The sequence below is a fragment of the Cydia strobilella genome, chromosome 21 (assembly GCF_947568885.1).
Source record: "Cydia strobilella chromosome 21, ilCydStro3.1, whole genome shotgun sequence".
Classification (NCBI taxonomy): Eukaryota; Metazoa; Arthropoda; class Insecta; order Lepidoptera; family Tortricidae; genus Cydia; species Cydia strobilella.
The window spans coordinates 2,361,970-2,382,997 of NC_086061.1; the positions used below are offsets into that span (position 1 = coordinate 2,361,970).

At 51.3% G+C, this 21,028-nt stretch overlaps 1 protein-coding gene across 1 annotated transcript in view; it reads left to right on the forward strand.

Moving 5' to 3' along the window:
• Nucleotides 1-21,028, forward strand: part of LOC134751067 (uncharacterized) — a 164,481-nt gene that overhangs the window by 100,783 nt on the left and 42,670 nt on the right. The window contains exons 40-66 of the mRNA XM_063686412.1: nt 115-220; nt 405-533; nt 731-888; nt 1,297-1,428; nt 1,911-2,023; nt 2,527-2,668; nt 3,059-3,225; nt 3,712-3,871; nt 4,318-4,514; nt 4,986-5,176; nt 5,519-5,643; nt 6,184-6,344; nt 6,498-6,622; nt 6,903-7,102; nt 7,480-7,674; nt 8,072-8,299; nt 8,630-8,764; nt 9,169-9,408; nt 9,891-10,061; nt 10,583-10,777; nt 10,975-11,106; nt 11,312-11,445; nt 12,108-12,300; nt 13,190-13,416; nt 13,951-14,215; nt 14,583-14,780; nt 20,475-20,638. Of these exons, the coding sequence (XP_063542482.1) occupies nt 115-220; nt 405-533; nt 731-888; nt 1,297-1,428; nt 1,911-2,023; nt 2,527-2,668; nt 3,059-3,225; nt 3,712-3,871; nt 4,318-4,514; nt 4,986-5,176; nt 5,519-5,643; nt 6,184-6,344; nt 6,498-6,622; nt 6,903-7,102; nt 7,480-7,674; nt 8,072-8,299; nt 8,630-8,764; nt 9,169-9,408; nt 9,891-10,061; nt 10,583-10,777; nt 10,975-11,106; nt 11,312-11,445; nt 12,108-12,300; nt 13,190-13,416; nt 13,951-14,215; nt 14,583-14,780; nt 20,475-20,638 (4,583 nt within the window). The remainder of the gene's footprint in view (nt 1-114; nt 221-404; nt 534-730; nt 889-1,296; nt 1,429-1,910; nt 2,024-2,526; nt 2,669-3,058; nt 3,226-3,711; nt 3,872-4,317; nt 4,515-4,985; nt 5,177-5,518; nt 5,644-6,183; nt 6,345-6,497; nt 6,623-6,902; nt 7,103-7,479; nt 7,675-8,071; nt 8,300-8,629; nt 8,765-9,168; nt 9,409-9,890; nt 10,062-10,582; nt 10,778-10,974; nt 11,107-11,311; nt 11,446-12,107; nt 12,301-13,189; nt 13,417-13,950; nt 14,216-14,582; nt 14,781-20,474; nt 20,639-21,028) is intronic.

Genomic DNA, 21,028 nt, shown 5'->3' on the forward strand with positions numbered 1-21,028 from the left:
ATTAAAACATAATGGGATCAAAATCAAAATGTTGTGTTTTCTGACTGCTATTTTGAAAGCGATGATAGTTGGAGCTTAATAGTGTACTGAAATAACGAAAAATTCATGAATTAGGTGAACGAGGCCGGTGCGGTGTATGAAGCCCTGACACGTGGCGACCGCGTGGACAGCCCGCACCGCAAGAGGCAGCTCTACAGCCCCACCAAGCGACAGACGCCAGGTCAGTATTCTCACCTCTGTTGATGACGACTTTTCTATACTTGAGTAAAGTGTAGGGTGGATCAATGTCCAATATCCAACGTTTGGAATTATCATTTATTAAAATCTTATAATATTGATGATAAAATCAATCATCATCATTGATCATTCCTAATTTATAAAAAGTGAATGATTATCTCTTGCAGTACGCACACTGGACGGTCGCTCGCCCTCTCCGACCAAGGGCCACGGGCTGGTGAGCCCGGGCTCCACGCACTCCACGTCGAGCGGCTTCTCATCTCGCCGCTCGTCCAGCGACCAGCTACATCTTGAAGGTAACATACTCATTCCCGAGAACACGAACAGAAATTCATTTAAGAGGTATTAACTATTATATTGTTAACCACCGTGCTCCTCTTTATGCATTTTTTCCAAACCAGAATCATTACAACTATCGAGCGCTGAGGAGGTTTGAACTCGTTCCCCCGTGTAAGGGTTAAGAAGAAGTGTTGACTGTTGTATTTTATTACAGAACTGTCGCCGGTACAACAACAGCTGTCAGAGATCAACAACCGCTACAGCCTGCTCGGAACTAAGCTGGCCGACCGCCAGGGCGAGCTCGACGCAGTCCGTGAAGAGCTGAGACGCCACGAGGACACTATCCGCAACACGCATCACTTCCTAGACAAGGTAAGTGCAACCAGCAATAACTACTTAATAAAAAAAATTTAAACCCCCTACGCAATATGTCAACATAATCCATTTTATTCTAAAACTGCCTAGTTAACATCATTATGAAAAAGAGCTGAAACTCTTTAAACTGCTGGATCGATTTCTATGAAACATAGCCAGGAAACACCGCAAGGAAACTCGCTTTCACGTAAAAAACTGCTTCGAAATCTGTCCATCCATTGGAGAGCTACGATGCCACAGACAGACAGATATTGTCGTCAAACATGTAGCACCCCTCTTTTGCGTCGGGAGTTAAAAACACAATATGATGCCGTGACCAGGACATTACAGTTAGTCTTACGAGAAAACTAACAGTAACTGAATAAAATACAAGAATTTAGTTGACATTCCTGTGTTGTTGTTCAGGTCCAGCGGCAACTGCCAAAGGATTGCGTCCCCAACACCAAGGAAGAAGCCGATAAGACCATCAAGCAAGCCCGCGCCGTGCTCGAAGAGATGTACGAGAAACAGAGCGCGCTGGATTCCGCCAAGACTCAGGTGTGTTGGATTATTTTTACCCGACTACGGAAACGTCAAAACGATCAGAAAGGAAGGTTGCGTTTGTGTTGTATTCTACTGTATTGTGTGTGTGTCTTTGCCCAGAGGAGGCCAGCAGTGGAACACTAAGCTAGGTTCTTAATAAAAATAAAAATAATATAAATCTACTGTAACGTCAAAACTACGTAGTCGGCGGGTTTGATGGGTGGGGTTACAATCGGTTCATTTTTATGGCCCGACTTAGCAGGAAAGTTAAGGATGTCTGACTTTTAATTAAACTTTATGTCATTGCACCGTCATTGGATCTACAGAAATACCAAGATTTAAGGCTATCAGATATTTATAATAAGCAAGCAATATATTCTGGAACTGGTTGAGAAGGTAGAGAACGCATCTTATAATATAATTGGCACCTACCTAGTCTTTTAGTTACTTAGAGAAGTTTTTGATTGTTGATGATAAATTAGTTATGTTTCGTATAGGTCCGCGAGCTGCTGAAGCGCAAGCAAGGCGTGGCGGGCGCCGACCGGCTGCACGACGCCATGGAGGACGTCGTGTCGCGCTGGAAGAGCCTGCACGACGCCTGCAAGGACAAGTACCTATCCCAATATATTTACTAGCCTTTTACTAGACGCTGTATGACAATTTGTAACTTGTATTATTACCAGTGAAAATATCTACCTAAATAATAAAATTAATGGGAAGAGGCGTCTACATGTATCAAACAGTTAGGTACTGGTTGTAGTTGTAAAGGCTAAGAAGAGTTTTAGGGCACGAGAAAAAATTGTCATCTGAAGTAGATATCAATCAATCAATCAATCAATCAATAATAATTTATTTCGAACAAATAAGTCCATAATGTGTTAGTAACATACATACTAATACTTAAATCTGGGGTTAGTACAAACATAATATTAAAATAGAATTTTTTAGATATGCTCTTGCCGTTTTATGGTAATATTGGTAATTGAACTTGTGGATATTTCTTAGGCTTTACAACTCTTCTGCGATATTATGCTATAATCCCCTGTTTAAGAAAATATTATTTATAATATTCTTAAATTAAATCACACGATATATAAACTATTATTTTACCAGGATCCGCCTAATGGAGGAAGTGAAGGACTTCCAAGACACGCACAGCAACCTGTCGTCGTGGCTGCTGTCCAAGGATCGCATGATGACGGCACTGGGACCCATCTCCTCAGACTCACGCATGGTGCAGACGCAAGTGCAGCAGGTATGGACTGACAGATATTAATACACCTCTCTCATCTCTTAGCCAATCTGAAAACGGTGAAGAAAAAAAAAACTAAGTAAGAAATATACGGCAGCAGATAACTCACTCTGTTCTTATAAGTGATTTAAATCATGGTAAAAACGAGTTCTATAAATTGATAATTTACATATTGGCTATATGCGAAGTTGATGGTGGGGGAAATACAAGCGACGCCAACGCACGTCGTGGTGAAAGTATAAACTTTTGTGGGACGACATCTTCATACTATTTGGCAACTGCCAACTGTCAAATAGGCAATATGTTCCACACCTGCTAGGGCGGTCACAGTCATGCTCGAAGCGAATACCTGCCATTGTGTATCGTATAGTATACTAAACCCGTAATTTCCAGGTGCAAGTGCTCCGCGAAGAGTTCCGCACGCAGCAGCCGCAGCTGTCCCACCTGGAGCAGGTGGCGGCCGGCGTGCTGGAGCGCCTCGAGCCGCGCTCGCCCGACGCGGAGAAGCTGCGCACCAAGCTCAAGGACCTGCAGGACCGCTGGAACGATCTGCTCAACAAGTGAGTTGCATGGCATGGAGCGCGTTTTATAAACCTGCAAGTTACTACTTCACAACTCTAAAGCGGCAATACTAACCAAAACTCTCGCCACTGGTCAAGCGCTTGACAATCGCCGTTTTAAACATGTAACTTGTAGATTTATAAAATGGAATCCAGTATACGTTATTAAAGAAAGCCTGATTATGACTTTGTAATAAAATACTTTGTCCTCAAATGGAAAAGTTTTCGATTACAAAGTTCTTGCAGTATACTGCAATTGAATACTAAGAATACTCGTATCAGTCATGCTACACTAATTGCGTCATAATTCAGGACAATCGGTCTCAAACTTAGACACGCTTCAAATGAATGATATATATATTGATGTGTATATGTAATGATGATGTATTGAGTGTTCCCGATTTTACCCTATTTATGTACGAACTGAACTAGTTAGGTTTAAGGCGAATTATTGTACTTAGTACTAATTTATATTCTGTGGTACAGACTGGAGCAGCGTGCGTCAAGCCTGGGTGCGGCAGCGGACACGTCGCGCGAGTTCGACGCCGGGCTGACGCGCCTGCGCGACGCGCTGCAGACCATCGGCGACAAGCTCGACGACCTCGCCATGGAGAAGGAGCCCGAGGACCAGCTTAGGAAGATCGAGGTGCGTTTGTCGACACTTTGGTGCCGTGACCAGGATACCTGAGCTTGATACTTGTTCATATATGAGCTTTTGTAGATTTTGTTGACTGTGTCTATATTTTTGACTTCGCAGTGAAGATATTTGTAGAGCCAAGTCCTAAAATATACCTGAATTTCTAAAACGAGTATTTCTTTGTTATATTAATAGAACGAAAGATGATTTCACCAATAAAAGTAAGTGTTAGGTCACCATCCCCCGTATATTTTGTCTCTTAAATTCTTTAGACAGATCTATGACGAAGCGTTGCGGAATTTGATGATATTTTTATTTGGCATGCGGAGGTCCTACTACCAGACAACAAAAAATATCATCAAAATTTAATGACATGTCGTTAAAAGAGATCCATCTTAAAACTGGCTGCTACTATCCAAAGAAACACTATACTAATTTCCCCCTCCATTCGTTAGAACCTCGAGCGCCAACTGGAAGGCCAACGCCCGCTGCTGGCCGACCTGGAGGCGGCGGGCGAGGCGCTGGCCGACGTGCTGTCCGACCCGGCCTCGCGCCAGGACATACAGAGCAAGCTGGCCGCCGTCGGCCGTCAGTACGACAACCTGCAAAGGAAGCTGGACCACAGGAAGGCGGAGATAGAGGCGGCGCTCAAGTGAGTATTGTAGTACACATTATATTATTAAAGTTGTGATGTTGAAAATTATGAATGACAAATACTTTACTCCACCAACCCAAGCCGAAAAAGTTCATTTGATATAGAAATATAGATATACAACATAGTACAATTTCAAATGGTTTGGTGCAACCGGCTCTTAATTTTATTGCCTTTAGAAACATAATGTTTATTGACGACACGAGAGGCTCGAAAGAAATAATAAAGAGTCAGTTTTTGGGTTGACTACTAAATTAGTAGACAACTATTCAATTGACTTATATTTACCGGGATATAGACCGTGATTACCTTTACCGTGAATCATTCAAAACTCTAACTACTCAATTACTAGTTTATCAGGCAAACAAGAAAGCATATAATGAGGGGAGAAATTTTCTGTAACATCACGTCTAATTCTTAGAAGAACGGTTCCTTGATAACGGTTATATGTAATGAATATCTCGTGTTTAGGGACGGGCGCAACTTGGAGGAGAACGTGTCCCGCACGCTGGGCTGGCTGCAGTCCGAGCTGGGCTCGCTCCCCGGCAAGCTGCAGGTCTCCGCCGACAAGCACAAGCTGCAGCAGCAGCTGGAGCGCCACGAGCCGCTGTACCGCGAGGTCACGCAGCGCGAGCACGAGCTCATCATGCTGCTCGACAAAGGTAACTTTCACTTAACTTTTACTTCCATGACCCGTTCAAAATGTGCTGTTTTGTTTCCGCATAACGAAGTGCTACTTGCTTGCGTGCTTTTGCATAAAAACAAAATATCCTTCGAAAAATGGTCAAAAGTATGCAAGCAGCAAAATCTACAAGACTCCTCAACAATTTACATGTTGTATTGCATTCTAAAAGCCTTTAATCAAAGGTTATTATGTAATTTTACAGTAGTTTCAATATAACGCAAAGTAGTATACGTTGAAATCCCCTAAAACTAGAGTAATTTGGTATAACACCTATCCATAAAATAAAAATATTAATGTACCTAACACTCTCTTTGTTCAGGTCGTGAGATGGAGAAGAAGCCCGCTCACCAAGGCCTACGCAAGGACCTGGACCGCGTGCAGGCACAGTGGGAGAAACTCAAGCGGGAGACCCACGACCGACACACACGTCTACAGGCCGCTATGGTAAGAAAATCTCTAACCATATTCTCGCTTGATATTTTACATTGATTAATATATCGTCAGGTGACAACCAAAACTTACTAATAACTACAAAATAATTAAAGGAAAATCAACTTTATTTAGTTATCAATATGGTTCACTATGGCTATGAACTTGTGGTGGTACAATATTGCCTAGATATCCTACCGACTGCGCCATGTCAGGAGATATAAACGACCATTACAGTGCATAGACTATTCATTCATATTCAACTTAGTCTACCCACATTGTGATGATATACAAGATATAATAAGCAAATCAGCAGCCAGCAGATAATATAACAAAACCCTATCTATGTTAGCATTGTCGACCAACTGTATGTCGTTCTACTAGATATACTAGACAAGTTGCTTCGTCTTTATGCATGGCAAACAATGTAAGGTGGTTACAACATGAAATAGTAAGGGTAAACCGAGGATTATGTAAACATGGTCTGGGACACTTCTATTAGACATTATAGTATTCAAAAAAGTTACTTATTAAACTCTTGTCGTCCCCTTGCAGGAGCACTGCCGCAAATTCTCAAAGGCGCAAGAGAACTTCCTCCCCTGGATCTCGGAGGCGGAGGAGCGAGTGAGCAAGCTGCCGCCCGCCGTGTTCAACAAGCGGGACGTGGAGAAGCAGCTGCGGGAGCTCCAGAGCATTAGGAACGACATTTGGAAAAGGTGCGTTTGAGTATCATCAGCTAAGTTGGTTTTCAAATAATAAGATTGATCTTGTTATGTTGTTTCCAACAGGTGTGGTTACTAGCTCCCAATTTAGTAAATATGAACGTACTATATTTGGCCTTATATCAAACTAATGTAATATGTGGTCAGGTCTGGTGAATACGAGAACAATAAGACCCTCGGCGAGACATTCATCTCAGCCTGCGATGTGGACCAGGACATCGTGCGATCTCAGCTCGACAGCATGAAGCAGCGGTGGGACCACCTCAACAACGGTGAGATCTTTTTACTAAAAAATAAATATTTCTAACACAGGTTTATAGAAAGCTGAATTTTTCGACTAGTCAGACCGTGGTAACTGTAGAAAGCAGAAGTGTAGCGACTCAAAAAATAATTGACTTGTTTATTCTGCTTTTGTACTAGTCACTACTTTCTAGTCATAGCTTAGATTATTTAATATGTGACATAGAATAAGTAATATACTGCGGGTTGAAGAAAATCGTCAGTTCGAGAAAATACATCAAGTAATCATATATTTGTTTTTGTTCGTAACAGAGGTCCTTCAACAAGTGGAATTCCTGGAGTCGACCGCGCGCAAGCTCGGCGACTTCCAGGAGCGCGTGCGAGCGGTGGAGACGCCCCTGCAGCGCTGCGAGGAGCGGCTGCAGGACGCGCTGGCCGCGCCGCCCGCGCACGCCGCCGAGGCCGTCGCGCGCGTCGCCGACACCGTGCAGGCGCTGCGCGCGCCGCTGCAGGTAACTGTACCTGTACCTGTACCCCCTAACTATTACGAGATCTCGACTGTGTGTCGGACACGGGACACGGGCGATGGTTCAAACACGCACACACAACAAACAAAATTAAAATAATAATAATAATAACGGGTTCCAGCAGGCGTTCTACATGACATTAAAGCTCTCCAAGGGGCCTCTACGTGTTGGATCTATATCCCCACGCAAGCCTATCAAAAGACCGGGATTTATAGGCCCGTGAAATCCGAGGAGATACAAATAATACCATTTATTTCAGGCAAAGCCCATAAAAGTGTTAGTAATGATCCATTTGTGCATTTGATTTTGATAAAATATAATAGCGACTGTATCTTTTTTTTAACTGACCTCTTTCTCTACAGAGCGTAAACTCGGCAGTAGACGACATCGTGACGATGGCGCACGAGATGGCCGGGCCGGACGCGGCCGGGCGCGCGCGGCAGGTGCTGGACGCGACGGCGGGCGCGCTGGCCGAGCGGCTGGACGAGCTGGACGCGAGGGCTGGAGACGCCCGAGACAGGCTCGCTGGCGCTGCTAGCGCTATGACGCACTTCCAGGTACGGAACGTACACGAGTATTAGGGTCGGTTGCACCAAACCGTCTGACACCGTTTTACCGTTCGCCTAATTTTATTGTATGGAAAGTTTCATAGTTCTCTGCTGCTTGAGGTTAATGAGTCATTTAATTGTGGTTGGTGCAACTGGCCCTTATTCTCATTAAAAAATAAGCGTAATAGAATCGGGAGTTTTACTAAAGAATGTAACATCAAATAATTGTTATAAGAGGGGTTGTATTAACGTGTTTTTGTGTTAGAATCTCTACGAAGTCCAATTTCGATTGGCTAAGGGTTTATGCAAAAAGATATGCTTGAGATGCTAACTTTAGTTTTGATTACGCTGGGCAGAAAATATTTATATAAAACCACCAGAAAATTAATTCTAACTTCACTTTCAGGAGAAAGTCAAGAGCCTATCGGCTGACCTCTCAGACTTAGAAAAGGAACTCGACACGATGAAACCGCCCGGCCGCGACATCAAGACCGTCCGCCAGCAGCTGGACGACATCACGCGCTTCTACAAGCGACTGGAGCGAGCGGACGACGTGGTGGCCGACGTTGAACGTGCGGCTGAAGGATTGGTCGACAGTGGGTACGCGGGTGACGCCGCCAAGACTAGAGACCAGGTGAGAAACTACACTAACTATAAGAATGATTATCTGGACGTTAATTCAACTTAGAGCTTGGTTATATTCCTTCGAAAAGATGGGCCAGATTGAGTAGATAATCCTTAGAGGCTTATTTTAGCCAATATTTCCCTAATCATCTCATAACTAGGACAATTGAACCTATTAACAATAAGATTGATTTAGATATGAATGTTCATTGTAACTATGAATTACTGAAATACGTTCTCTGTCTGAGGAGGGCAACACTCACAAGTAAATGTATTGTGATACTACAACGAGTTAGACAATAAAGATCCAAAAATATTCAAAGCAAATGTCCGTTCCCAGGTTGAAGGTCTCCGTAAACAACTGGGCAAGTTGGACGAGCGTGCCCGCGCCCGCGAGCAGGACCTCGACGACACACTTAGCAAGCTGGAGGCCTTTTACAAGGCCTACGACTCCGTCATGGACGACGTTCAGGAAGTAAGCACAACATTACTTATCTTAGATAGTTTGGCACTCTAATCATATCAGAGATCGTGCTAGACATACGTGTGCAATGTAATGAATGTGCCTAAATAACTAAGCGTAGGTTCGTATCCTACCGACTGCGACATTGAAATGAATGTTAGATGAAGGACTCGCATAAGCTGGCTATTAGACTGAATGATTGCACTCAGATATTCAGAAACAGGGGCAAACTTAAAAGTGTCTTGAAGTTGTTCTGCACGCACAGCGCTATGTAGGGACTGATGCCTTGTGTGATGTCAAACGGCGAACAAAACTTTTAATACCGACTCATGAAACGCAACGCAGCTATCTTTTTATCGGACCAGTCTTAATTTTGAAGCTGAGATTTTCTATTAAAATACCATCAATACCCCCAGGCCTCCGAGCAAGTCCGCAGCCTCAAGCCCGTGTCCTCCGAAGTGGAGCAGATCCGCGCGCAGCAGAAGGACTTCGCGGAGCTGCGGCGCCGCACGCTGGAGCCGCTCGGGCAGAACGTGGCGCACTGCAACAAGATCGGCCAGGGCCTGGTGCGCTCCGCGCTCGCCGCCGTCTCCACGCACCAGCTCGAGCAGGACCTCGAGAAGATGAACGACAAGTGGAACGCGCTCAAGGAGAAGGTAACCTTAAATACGAGTATGCAGGGAAGAGCACACCATTCATCGTACAATTGAGTGACAAACACTTGATATTTAAACATTTATCTCTAACGATCTGCTACCGAGTATTAACAGCCTAAGCCCCATTATACAAGAAAAAAAAATGTGTTGAATTTTAAATCAGTAGTGTAAGCAATATGGTTGAATTTATCTTGTACGAGTATTCAAACAAAATAAAAGAAATGCAACTCTGTTCCAATCGAAATTGAATTGAGTAATCACTAGTCGTACTATGGAAAGGGTGGGTTTCTTAATAGGTAAGGAAACTTTCCAATGGATCCTTTCACAGCTTTGGTAACAACGACACGTTGTGAGAAGAAAACCCAAAGGAAAATATGTAGTTGTTATTTATACATTGCATTCCGCTTTATAGAACGTACTTCCCAGCCCTTGTACTTTAATCGTCAATGCAGGCTTTACAAATTTGAATGTTTGTTAAACAGATGAACGAGCGCGAGCGCCGCCTGGACGTGGGTCTGCTGCAGTCGGGCAAGTTCGCCGAGGCGCTGGCCGGCCTCGACAAGTGGCTGTCCGACACCGAGGACATGGTGCGCAACCAGAAACCGCCCTCCGCCGACTACAAGGTCGTCAAGGCGCAGCTGCAGGAGCAGAAGGTATGTTGTGTTAGCTCATTTAAACATTTAGAATGTACATTTTGTGAATGCAGATGTCAAAATTACAGCCTGAAACAAATGTGAAGTAATGCACCACAACACGGTCTAGACTTGTTATGAGCTGTGCTTACTGACGTAGGGAACACATGACGTTTATTAGAAATTTACCTCCTGTTTCCTTCTAGTTGTTTGCCCTGGCTGTTCTAAACTACGCTAACAAAGTGTACATGTCCTGTAACATTGTCTTCTTCATACAATACTAACGCGATCCTTAATATTGATTTAAGTATGTATCCTACCGACTGCGCCAGTTAGATAACAACAATGTACGACCAAATTGTATGTTCTTCTTTTTTTCGTATCTCGGTTTCTTGTTCCAATAATCATGGTAAAATCGTGGTAAAAGGATTAGCCGCTCAAACACCACTAAACGCGAGACGCTGTGATAATATCGTAGAAAGCTAAGTGCGGGGAGGCTCCTTTCAAGCGCATCAATCATATGTTGTCTATTTTATTGGCAGTTCCTGAAGAAGATGCTGATGGACCGTCAGAACAGCATGTCGTCGCTGTTCGCGATGGGCAACGAGGTGGCGGCCGGCTGCGACAGCGGCGAGCGCAAGGCCATCGAGAAGCAGCTCAAGGGGCTCATGCAGCGCTTCGACGCGCTCACCGACGGCGCGCAGCAGCGCATGCTCGACCTCGAGCAGGCTATGAAGGTACATACATAATTGTGGGCTCATTTCTGGTTCATATATCTCAGAATGTGATATACTAGTGGCTGTGGGAGAAAACAGGTTGGGTTGATATGATGATTAAAGGCTTAAAAATCGTTAACAAAACTCAGAGCAATTGGATTTTTTCCTACTGTAAACAATTTTTTAGTATACATATAATCATGAGTGTAATATTGTAGGTTGCAAAACAATTCCAAGAAGAACTGCAGCCCCTAGTGGAGTGGCTGACCAGCACCGAGCGCAAGGTCAAGGCGTTGGAGCTCGTGCCCACCGATGAGGAGAAGATCCAAGTCAAGATCAGAGAGCACAAGGTACGGTAGCAGACCTTTGTGAGCATAAAACAGTCCAACTAAATAAAACGGAAATACACACGGTCAAAACGTATAGCGCCGTATTATAGCTTCATTTAAGTCGGCTGACAAATATGCAGCTACAATATTTTTCCCTGATTTATGCGTACCGTAATAAATTGACCTTACCTTGTTTACCCTAAACTCACAGTGTACCTGGTTTCAGGCGTTGCACGACGACGTGCTATCGAAGCAGGGCGCCTTCCAACAACTCACGGAGACAGCATCGGCGCTGATGGCGCTCGTCGGCGACGACGAGGCGGCCGCGCTGGCTGACCGCCTGCAAGCTGCCACTGACAGGTACATATACCCTCTAACAAGCTAGTAACAACACTGATAACAGTACGGGTATACCCTCACTGAAGTTCAGTCTGATCGGAGTTGAGACATGGACATCCTGTCATGGGTCGCCTGACGCTTGGCCCACCAAAAATTCAAGTCAAAATCAAGTCTCTAGCACATGAATGTTAACCTTTTCGACGCCGTGTCAAACACAAAAGTTGTCACTCGGACGCCACGTCACCGAAGTGTCAAAACTGAAATTGAACTTTATACACATGCAAGTAGGTCTATGTTGCTCTGTGGTTTTTGAGCAATTAATCCGTCTTTGGCGTTGGACCTGCGGTGCCAATATATCCATCATTGGCGTCCAAAAGGTTAAAACCCATTTGTCCACAATACCCATCTAACAAATTCTTGTTTGTTTCGGTCTCATAGTACTGATAAGAAAGTATGAAAAAACTAGCGGTTGAGAAGAACTATAAATCAGATGACCAGACAGATCAATTGAAGAATTTAACTCACAGATTATCTAGTAATGATGACTATCGTTTATTTGGCCTAAACTGACTGGGTTGGCTTTTAAATTCTTCCATGTAGTTAGTTGTAGACCATCGAAACAAAACACATTAATCGTTAATATTTTATGATATAGCCATTTACAATGTTTACCCTTTCCTCAGATACCAAGCCCTGGTGGAGCACAGCCTGAACATCGGCGAGCTGCTGGACAACTCGCGCAAGGGGCTCCGGCACCTGGTGCTCACGTACCAGGACCTGTCGGCCTGGATGGACGGCATGGAGCAGTACCTCGCCAAGAGGAAGGTGTTACCAGTACACATGGAGAAGCTGCTGCGGCAGATGGACGAGTTAGCCGTGAGTATCCTGTCTCTAGACACCGAGCCCTGGTGGAACAGTGCCAGGACCAGTCGGCCTGGATGGACGACATGGAGCAGTACCTCGCCAAGAGGAAAGCGTTACCAGTACACATGGAGAAGCTGCTGCGGCAGATGGACGAGTTAGCCGCGAGTATCCTGTCTCTATACACCGAGCCCTGGTGGAACAGTGCCAGGACCTGTCGGCCTGGATGGACGACATGGAGCAGTACCTCGCCAAGAGGAAAGTGTTACCAGTACACATGGTGAAGCTGCTGCAGCAGATGGACGAGTTAGCCGTGAGTATCCTGTCTCCAGACACCGAGCCCTGGTGGAACAGTGCCAGGACCTGTCCGCCTGGGTGGACGACATGGAGCAGTACCTCGCCAAGAGGAAAGTGTTACCAGTACACATGGAGAAGCTACTTCGGCAGATGGACGAGTTAGCCGTGAGTATCCTGTCTCTAGACACCAAGCCCTGGTGGAACAGTGCCAGGACCTGTCCGCCTGGGTGGACGACATGGAGCAGTACCTCGCCAAGAGGAAAGTGTTACCAGTACACATGGAGAAGCTGCTTCGGCCTATGGACGAGTTACCCGTGAGTTTCCTGTCTCCAGACACCGAGCCCTGGTGGAACAGTGCCAGGACCTGTCCGCCTGGATGGACGGCATGGAGCAGTATTAGTGGTTAAAAGCAGTGTCATAGGAAATCTTTCAGGACGTGAGATAATTCTTTGATTTACAACTTTACAGCAAATTGTTGAATAACTTTTATATACACTTAAGCATTGTACGTGTGACAGATGTCATCAGTGTGCAATCTGTACTCCTTTATTTTAAATTACTGCAAATACTGTAGGCTTCGAAATCTGATCGATACTGTGTTCTCCAGGAAAAAACCGAAGAGATAGCCTCCAAGCAAGAGGCCGTAGACAGCACCGTGGACTCCGGCCTCGAGCTGATGAAGCACATCTCCGGCGACGAGGCGCTGCAGCTCAAGGACAAGCTGGACGCGCTGCAGCGACGATACAACGACCTCACCAGCAAGGGCGCCGACCTGCTGCGCATAGCCTCGGAGACGCTGCCGCTTGTGCAGCAGTTCTTCAATGCCCATAACAGGTTAGTCAATGGTACCATAAACTAAAACTGATGTCATATACTAAAGAAAAAGTGATTAAGCCCTTCGAAGGCCGAGGCTGGAAACGAACCGGCGGTCTTCAGCTTACGCGGCTAATGTCTTGACCACAAGACCACCCGGTCACTAAAACCGGACTTCACAAACCAAAAAATATTTAATAAGATAATTTGATTTGTTCCTTATTCTCTGGAACCATGTTTAATTAAAGCCTCACATGAAAAGTTTTGAGTTCGACCACACAGAAGTGTGAATGTAATGTTAAAAGAAGTTTCTGTAGTTATACCTATTTAAAATAAAAGTGTGTGTGCATTTAGAACATTTTCAGTTTGCAAATTGGATTTTATTTAGTAGTAATGATTATATCACGCCATAAACAGTTCGGTTAAGCATTTTTTGTTGCTGAAGTCATTAGTAAACACCCCTGGAGTTACATGCATTGACCGCCTACCATCAGGCGCGCCGTATGCTTGTTTGCCACCGACGTCATAATAAAAAAAAAATCATTTTGCTCGCAGCTTGACGGAATGGATGTCTGGCGCGGAATCGTGTCTGCAGTCCGTGGAGCCGCGCGAGGAAGACATCTTACGCCTCGAAGGCGACTTACAAGAGTTCCGTCCGCTGCTCGACAACATCAACTTGCTGGGGCCGCAGCTGTGCCAGATCTCACCGGGAGAGGGCGCCACGCATGTGGAGGGCATCGTCACCCGCGACAACCGCCGCTTCGATGCTATTGCCGAGCAGGTGCAGCGCAAGGCCGAACGGCTACTGCTCAGCAAGAAGGTAAGGAATATGTCCTCTAGTTGGGTTTATCAACCATGCATTAGTTATGATTTATAAATACAAATTTGACCAGCGACAGCATCATTATTGTATCGCGCCCTGTTTGCGACTGCATCGCTGGAAAAAAATAAGTTTTATAAAAACCACGAATGACAAAGATAAGAACGCTTAGGGTAATTTTTACCTATTACCACAACTCGTGTGATTCTATTATGAAACTCGCTAACGCTCGTTTCATAAAACCACACTTATGTTTTGAGGCCTCTCATTATGTATCAGTTGTATAAAGTACTATTATGTGTGTAGGGTATGAGAATTAGAATATTGATCAGCTTTCGCCGGTATTAAACATAGTCTCTTTCCCCAGCGCTCCCTGGAAGTGGTGGGCGACATGGAGGAGCTGCTGGAGTGGCTGCGCACCGTGTTCGCGCAGCTGCGGGACGCGGAGCCGCCGTCCAGCCAGCCGGCGCTGGTGCGCGCGCAGCTCAAGGCGCAGCGCCCGCTCAACGACGACGTGGCCGCGCAGCGGGTGCGAGTGCGCGACCTGCTCTCGCAGGCCAAGAAGGTAACTCTACTCCTGCGTGCCTCACTCGCGCTCCCTGGAAGTGGTGGGCGACATGGAGGAGCTGCTGGAGTGGCTGCGCACCGTGTTCGCGCAGCTGCGGGACGCGGAGCCGCCGTCCAGCCAGCCGGCGCTGGTGCGCGCGCAGCTCAAGGCGCAGCGCCCGCTCAACGACGACGTGGCCGCGCAGCGGGTGCGAGTGCGCGACCTGCTCTCGCAGGCCAAGAAGGTAACTCTACTCCTGCGTGCCTCACTCGCGCTCCCTGGAAGTGGTGGGCGACATGGAGGAGCTGCTGGAGTGGCTGCGCACCGTGTTCGCGCAGCTGCGGGACGCGGAGCCGCCGTCCAGCCAGCCGGCGCTGGTGCGCGCGCAGCTCAAGGCGCAGCGCCCGCTCAACGACGACGTGGCCGCGCAGCGGGTGCGAGTGCGCGACCTGCTCTCGCAGGCCAAGAAGGTAACTCTACTCCTGCGTGCCTCACTCGCGCTCCCTGGAAGTGGTGGGCGACATGGAGGAGCTGCTGGAGTGGCTGCGCACCGTGTTCGCGCAGCTGCGGGACGCGGAGCCGCCGTCCAGCCAGCCGGCGCTGGTGCGCGCGCAGCTCAAGGCGCAGCGCCCGCTCAACGACGACGTGGCCGCGCAGCGGGTGCGAGTGCGCGACCTGCTCTCGCAGGCCAAGAAGGTAACTCTACTCCTGCGTGCCTCACTCGCGCTCCCTGGAAGTGGTGGGCGACATGGAGGAGCTGCTGGAGTGGCTGCGCACCGTGTTCGCGCAGCTGCGGGACGCGGAGCCGCCGTCCAGCCAGCCGGCGCTGGTGCGCGCGCAGCTCAAGGCGCAGCGCCCGCTCAACGACGACGTGGCCGCGCAGCGGGTGCGAGTGCGCGACCTGCTCTCGCAGGCCAAGAAGGTAACTCTACTCCTGCGTGCCTCACTCGCGCTCCCTGGAAGTGGTGGGCGACATGGAGGAGCTGCTGGAGTGGCTGCGCACCGTGTTCGCGCAGCTGCGGGACGCGGAGCCGCCGTCCAGCCAGCCGGCGCTGGTGCGCGCGCAGCTCAAGGCGCAGCGCCCGCTCAACGACGACGTGGCCGCGCAGCGGGTGCGAGTGCGCGACCTGCTCTCGCAGGCCAAGAAGGTAACTCTACTCCTGCGTGCCTCACTCGCGCTCCCTGGAAGTGGTGGGCGACATGGAGGAGCTGCTGGAGTGGCTGCGCACCGTGTTCGCGCAGCTGCGGGACGCGGAGCCGCCGTCCAGCCAGCCGGCGCTGGTGCGCGCGCAGCTCAAGGCGCAGCGCCCGCTCAACGACGACGTGGCCGCGCAGCGGGTGCGAGTGCGCGACCTGCTCTCGCAGGCCAAGAAGGTAACTCTACTCCTGCGTGCCTCACTCGCGCTCCCTGGAAGTGGTGGGCGACATGGAGGAGCTGCTGGAGTGGCTGCGCACCGTGTTCGCGCAGCTGCGGGACGCGGAGCCGCCGTCCAGCCAGCCGGCGCTGGTGCGCGCGCAGCTCAAGGCGCAGCGCCCGCTCAACGACGACGTGGCCGCGCAGCGGGTGCGAGTGCGCGACCTGCTCTCGCAGGCCAAGAAGGTAACTCTACTCCTGCGTGCCTCACTCGCGCTCCCTGGAAGTGGTGGGCGACATGGAGGAGCTGCTGGAGTGGCTGCGCACCGTGTTCGCGCAGCTGCGGGACGCGGAGCCGCCGTCCAGCCAGCCGGCGCTGGTGCGCGCGCAGCTCAAGGCGCAGCGCCCGCTCAACGACGACGTGGCCGCGCAGCGGGTGCGAGTGCGCGACCTGCTCTCGCAGGCCAAGAAGGTAACTCTACTCCTGCGTGCCTCACTCGCGCTCCCTGGAAGTGGTGGGCGACATGGAGGAGCTGCTGGAGTGGCTGCGCACCGTGTTCGCGCAGCTGCGGGACGCGGAGCCGCCGTCCAGCCAGCCGGCGCTGGTGCGCGCGCAGCTCAAGGCGCAGCGCCCGCTCAACGACGACGTGGCCGCGCAGCGGGTGCGAGTGCGCGACCTGCTCTCGCAGGCCAAGAAGGTAACTCTACTCCTGCGTGCCTCACTCGCGCTCCCTGGAAGTGGTGGGCGACATGGAGGAGCTGCTGGAGTGGCTGCGCACCGTGTTCGCGCAGCTGCGGGACGCGGAGCCGCCGTCCAGCCAGCCGGCGCTGGTGCGCGCGCAGCTCAAGGCGCAGCGCCCGCTCAACGACGACGTGGCCGCGCAGCGGGTGCGAGTGCGCGACCTGCTCTCGCAGGCCAAGAAGGTAACTCTACTCCTGCGTGCCTCACTCGCGCTCCCTGGAAGTGGTGGGCGACATGGAGGAGCTGCTGGAGTGGCTGCGCACCGTGTTCGCGCAGCTGCGGGACGCGGAGCCGCCGTCCAGCCAGCCGGCGCTGGTGCGCGCGCAGCTCAAGGCGCAGCGCCCGCTCAACGACGACGTGGCCGCGCAGCGGGTGCGAGTGCGCGACCTGCTCTCGCAGGCCAAGAAGGTAACTCTACTCCTGCGTGCCTCACTCGCGCTCCCTGGAAGTGGTGGGCGACATGGAGGAGCTGCTGGAGTGGCTGCGCACCGTGTTCGCGCAGCTGCGGGACGCGGAGCCGCCGTCCAGCCAGCCGGCGCTGGTGCGCGCGCAGCTCAAGGCGCAGCGCCCGCTCAACGACGACGTGGCCGCGCAGCGGGTGCGAGTGCGCGACCTGCTCTCGCAGGCCAAGAAGGTAACTCTACTCCTGCGTGCCTCACTCGCGCTCCCTGGAAGTGGTGGGCGACATGGAGGAGCTGCTGGAGTGGCTGCGCACCGTGTTCGCGCAGCTGCGGGACGCGGAGCCGCCGTCCAGCCAGCCGGCGCTGGTGCGCGCGCAGCTCAAGGCGCAGCGCCCGCTCAACGACGACGTGGCCGCGCAGCGGGTGCGAGTGCGCGACCTGCTCTCGCAGGCCAAGAAGGTAACTCTACTCCTGCGTGCCTCACTCGCGCTCCCTGGAAGTGGTGGGCGACATGGAGGAGCTGCTGGAGTGGCTGCGCACCGTGTTCGCGCAGCTGCGGGACGCGGAGCCGCCGTCCAGCCAGCCGGCGCTGGTGCGCGCGCAGCTCAAGGCGCAGCGCCCGCTCAACGACGACGTGGCCGCGCAGCGGGTGCGAGTGCGCGACCTGCTCTCGCAGGCCAAGAAGGTAACTCTACTCCTGCGTGCCTCACTCGCGCTCCCTGGAAGTGGTGGGCGACATGGAGGAGCTGCTGGAGTGGCTGCGCACCGTGTTCGCGCAGCTGCGGGACGCGGAGCCGCCGTCCAGCCAGCCGGCGCTGGTGCGCGCGCAGCTCAAGGCGCAGCGCCCGCTCAACGACGACGTGGCCGCGCAGCGGGTGCGAGTGCGCGACCTGCTCTCGCAGGCCAAGAAGGTAACTCTACTCCTGCGTGCCTCACTCGCGCTCCCTGGAAGTGGTGGGCGACATGGAGGAGCTGCTGGAGTGGCTGCGCACCGTGTTCGCGCAGCTGCGGGACGCGGAGCCGCCGTCCAGCCAGCCGGCGCTGGTGCGCGCGCAGCTCAAGGCGCAGCGCCCGCTCAACGACGACGTGGCCGCGCAGCGGGTGCGAGTGCGCGACCTGCTCTCGCAGGCCAAGAAGGTAACTCTACTCCTGCGTGCCTCACTCGCGCTCCCTGGAAGTGGTGGGCGACATGGAGGAGCTGCTGGAGTGGCTGCGCACCGTGTTCGCGCAGCTGCGGGACGCGGAGCCGCCGTCCAGCCAGCCGGCGCTGGTGCGCGCGCAGCTCAAGGCGCAGCGCCCGCTCAACGACGACGTGGCCGCGCAGCGGGTGCGAGTGCGCGACCTGCTCTCGCAGGCCAAGAAGGTAACTCTACTCCTGCGTGCCTCACTCGCGCTCCCTGGAAGTGGTGGGCGACATGGAGGAGCTGCTGGAGTGGCTGCGCACCGTGTTCGCGCAGCTGCGGGACGCGGAGCCGCCGTCCAGCCAGCCGGCGCTGGTGCGCGCGCAGCTCAAGGCGCAGCGCCCGCTCAACGACGACGTGGCCGCGCAGCGGGTGCGAGTGCGCGACCTGCTCTCGCAGGCCAAGAAGGTAACTCTACTCCTGCGTGCCTCACTCGCGCTCCCTGGAAGTGGTGGGCGACATGGAGGAGCTGCTGGAGTGGCTGCGCACCGTGTTCGCGCAGCTGCGGGACGCGGAGCCGCCGTCCAGCCAGCCGGCGCTGGTGCGCGCGCAGCTCAAGGCGCAGCGCCCGCTCAACGACGACGTGGCCGCGCAGCGGGTGCGAGTGCGCGACCTGCTCTCGCAGGCCAAGAAGGTAACTCTACTCCTGCGTGCCTCACTCGCGCTCCCTGGAAGTGGTGGGCGACATGGAGGAGCTGCTGGAGTGGCTGCGCACCGTGTTCGCGCAGCTGCGGGACGCGGAGCCGCCGTCCAGCCAGCCGGCGCTGGTGCGCGCGCAGCTCAAGGCGCAGCGCCCGCTCAACGACGACGTGGCCGCGCAGCGGGTGCGAGTGCGCGACCTGCTCTCGCAGGCCAAGAAGGTAACTCTACTCCTGCGTGCCTCACTCGCGCTCCCTGGAAGTGGTGGGCGACATGGAGGAGCTGCTGGAGTGGCTGCGCACCGTGTTCGCGCAGCTGCGGGACGCGGAGCCGCCGTCCAGCCAGCCGGCGCTGGTGCGCGCGCAGCTCAAGGCGCAGCGCCCGCTCAACGACGACGTGGCCGCGCAGCGGGTGCGAGTGCGCGACCTGCTCTCGCAGGCCAAGAAGGTAACTCTACTCCTGCGTGCCTCACTCGCGCTCCCTGGAAGTGGTGGGCGACATGGAGGAGCTGCTGGAGTGGCTGCGCACCGTGTTCGCGCAGCTGCGGGACGCGGAGCCGCCGTCCAGCCAGCCGGCGCTGGTGCGCGCGCAGCTCAAGGCGCAGCGCCCGCTCAACGACGACGTGGCCGCGCAGCGGGTGCGAGTGCGCGACCTGCTCTCGCAGGCCAAGAAGGTAACTCTACTCCTGCGTGCCTCACTCGTCTGCCGTCTGCCGTACATCAGTACTCCACATCTAGCGTCAACTAGCGGAATTATTACTACTAATACTTCACACTAGATGTCACGTGTGTCGCAACTGACGAAAATTATTGCTCAACAATTTACAACTTATATTACAGGCAGAAGGAGTTGAAAATAGAGTTCCGGTTAATCCGGTTATAATATTAACTAGCTAAAGTTGTTGAGCATTAGACTTTCCGTTCCTCGCGACATCTATTGTCGAGTAGCAGTACTGATATATCCGCTACTTGACCATCCATAATCCATGATCCAGCGTGGATGTCGACTACTAAAATAATAGTCGTTTTGTTAACAAAACTAATGCATGGATTAAGCACTATGCTTACTTATTTCTCTATGACTGTACACTTGTGGTCGCTGCAGTTACTAACGCCCACCCTTATTCCCGAGGTAGTAACAGTCCGCAGCTGACCATAATATAATAACTTCTGTACGACCGTCACAGTTCAAGGGTAGATCTAATGTCTGTTACACACTCAATAATTGCAACTTTTCTTAGGACATAAGATATAAGTGACCATCTCAGTGAACTGATATTTATAGGCAGTGTAAGCAGAATGTCAATTAAATGGCGTCAAAAAAAAAAACATTTTTTTTACAATTTTTAATGAGAGAGAGACTAGACATCTCTAGAAACTTTTGGTATGTTATCAGGTGCTCCGCGAGTGTCAATCATCAGAGGAGACGGCCGTGATCCGCGACCGCAGCGAGGAGCTGAAGGAGATGATGGAGGAGGTGGGGCAGCTCAGCGCCGAGCGCCTCGCCGCGCTCGAGCAGGCCTTGCCTCTGGCCGAGCACTTCGCCGACACGCACCACGGGTAACAGAACGTTTTCAAACCGTCCTTCACCAATGTCATCATCATATCAGCCTTTTATCGCCCACTGCTGAGCATAGGCCTCTTCGAATACGCCACTTGTCGCGGTCCTGAGCCAATCTCATCCAGAAGTGACCCGCAGCCTTCCGAATGTCGTCCACCCAACGAGCTAACGGACGCCAGGCACTCCTTTCGCCTGAAAGCGGTTACCATTCCGTATCATACACATCACAGTATCATACACATCTGAATGTATGCGAAGATATTGGAATTTCGTTCATTATGACAGGGCTACAAGTTCCACAATATAACCTTTGAGTTTTTCCGTCTGTGATCCCTGTTCGATGACAAAAAGTAGTATCTTTAGAACATTATTTTCTTGTGTTTCCTTCA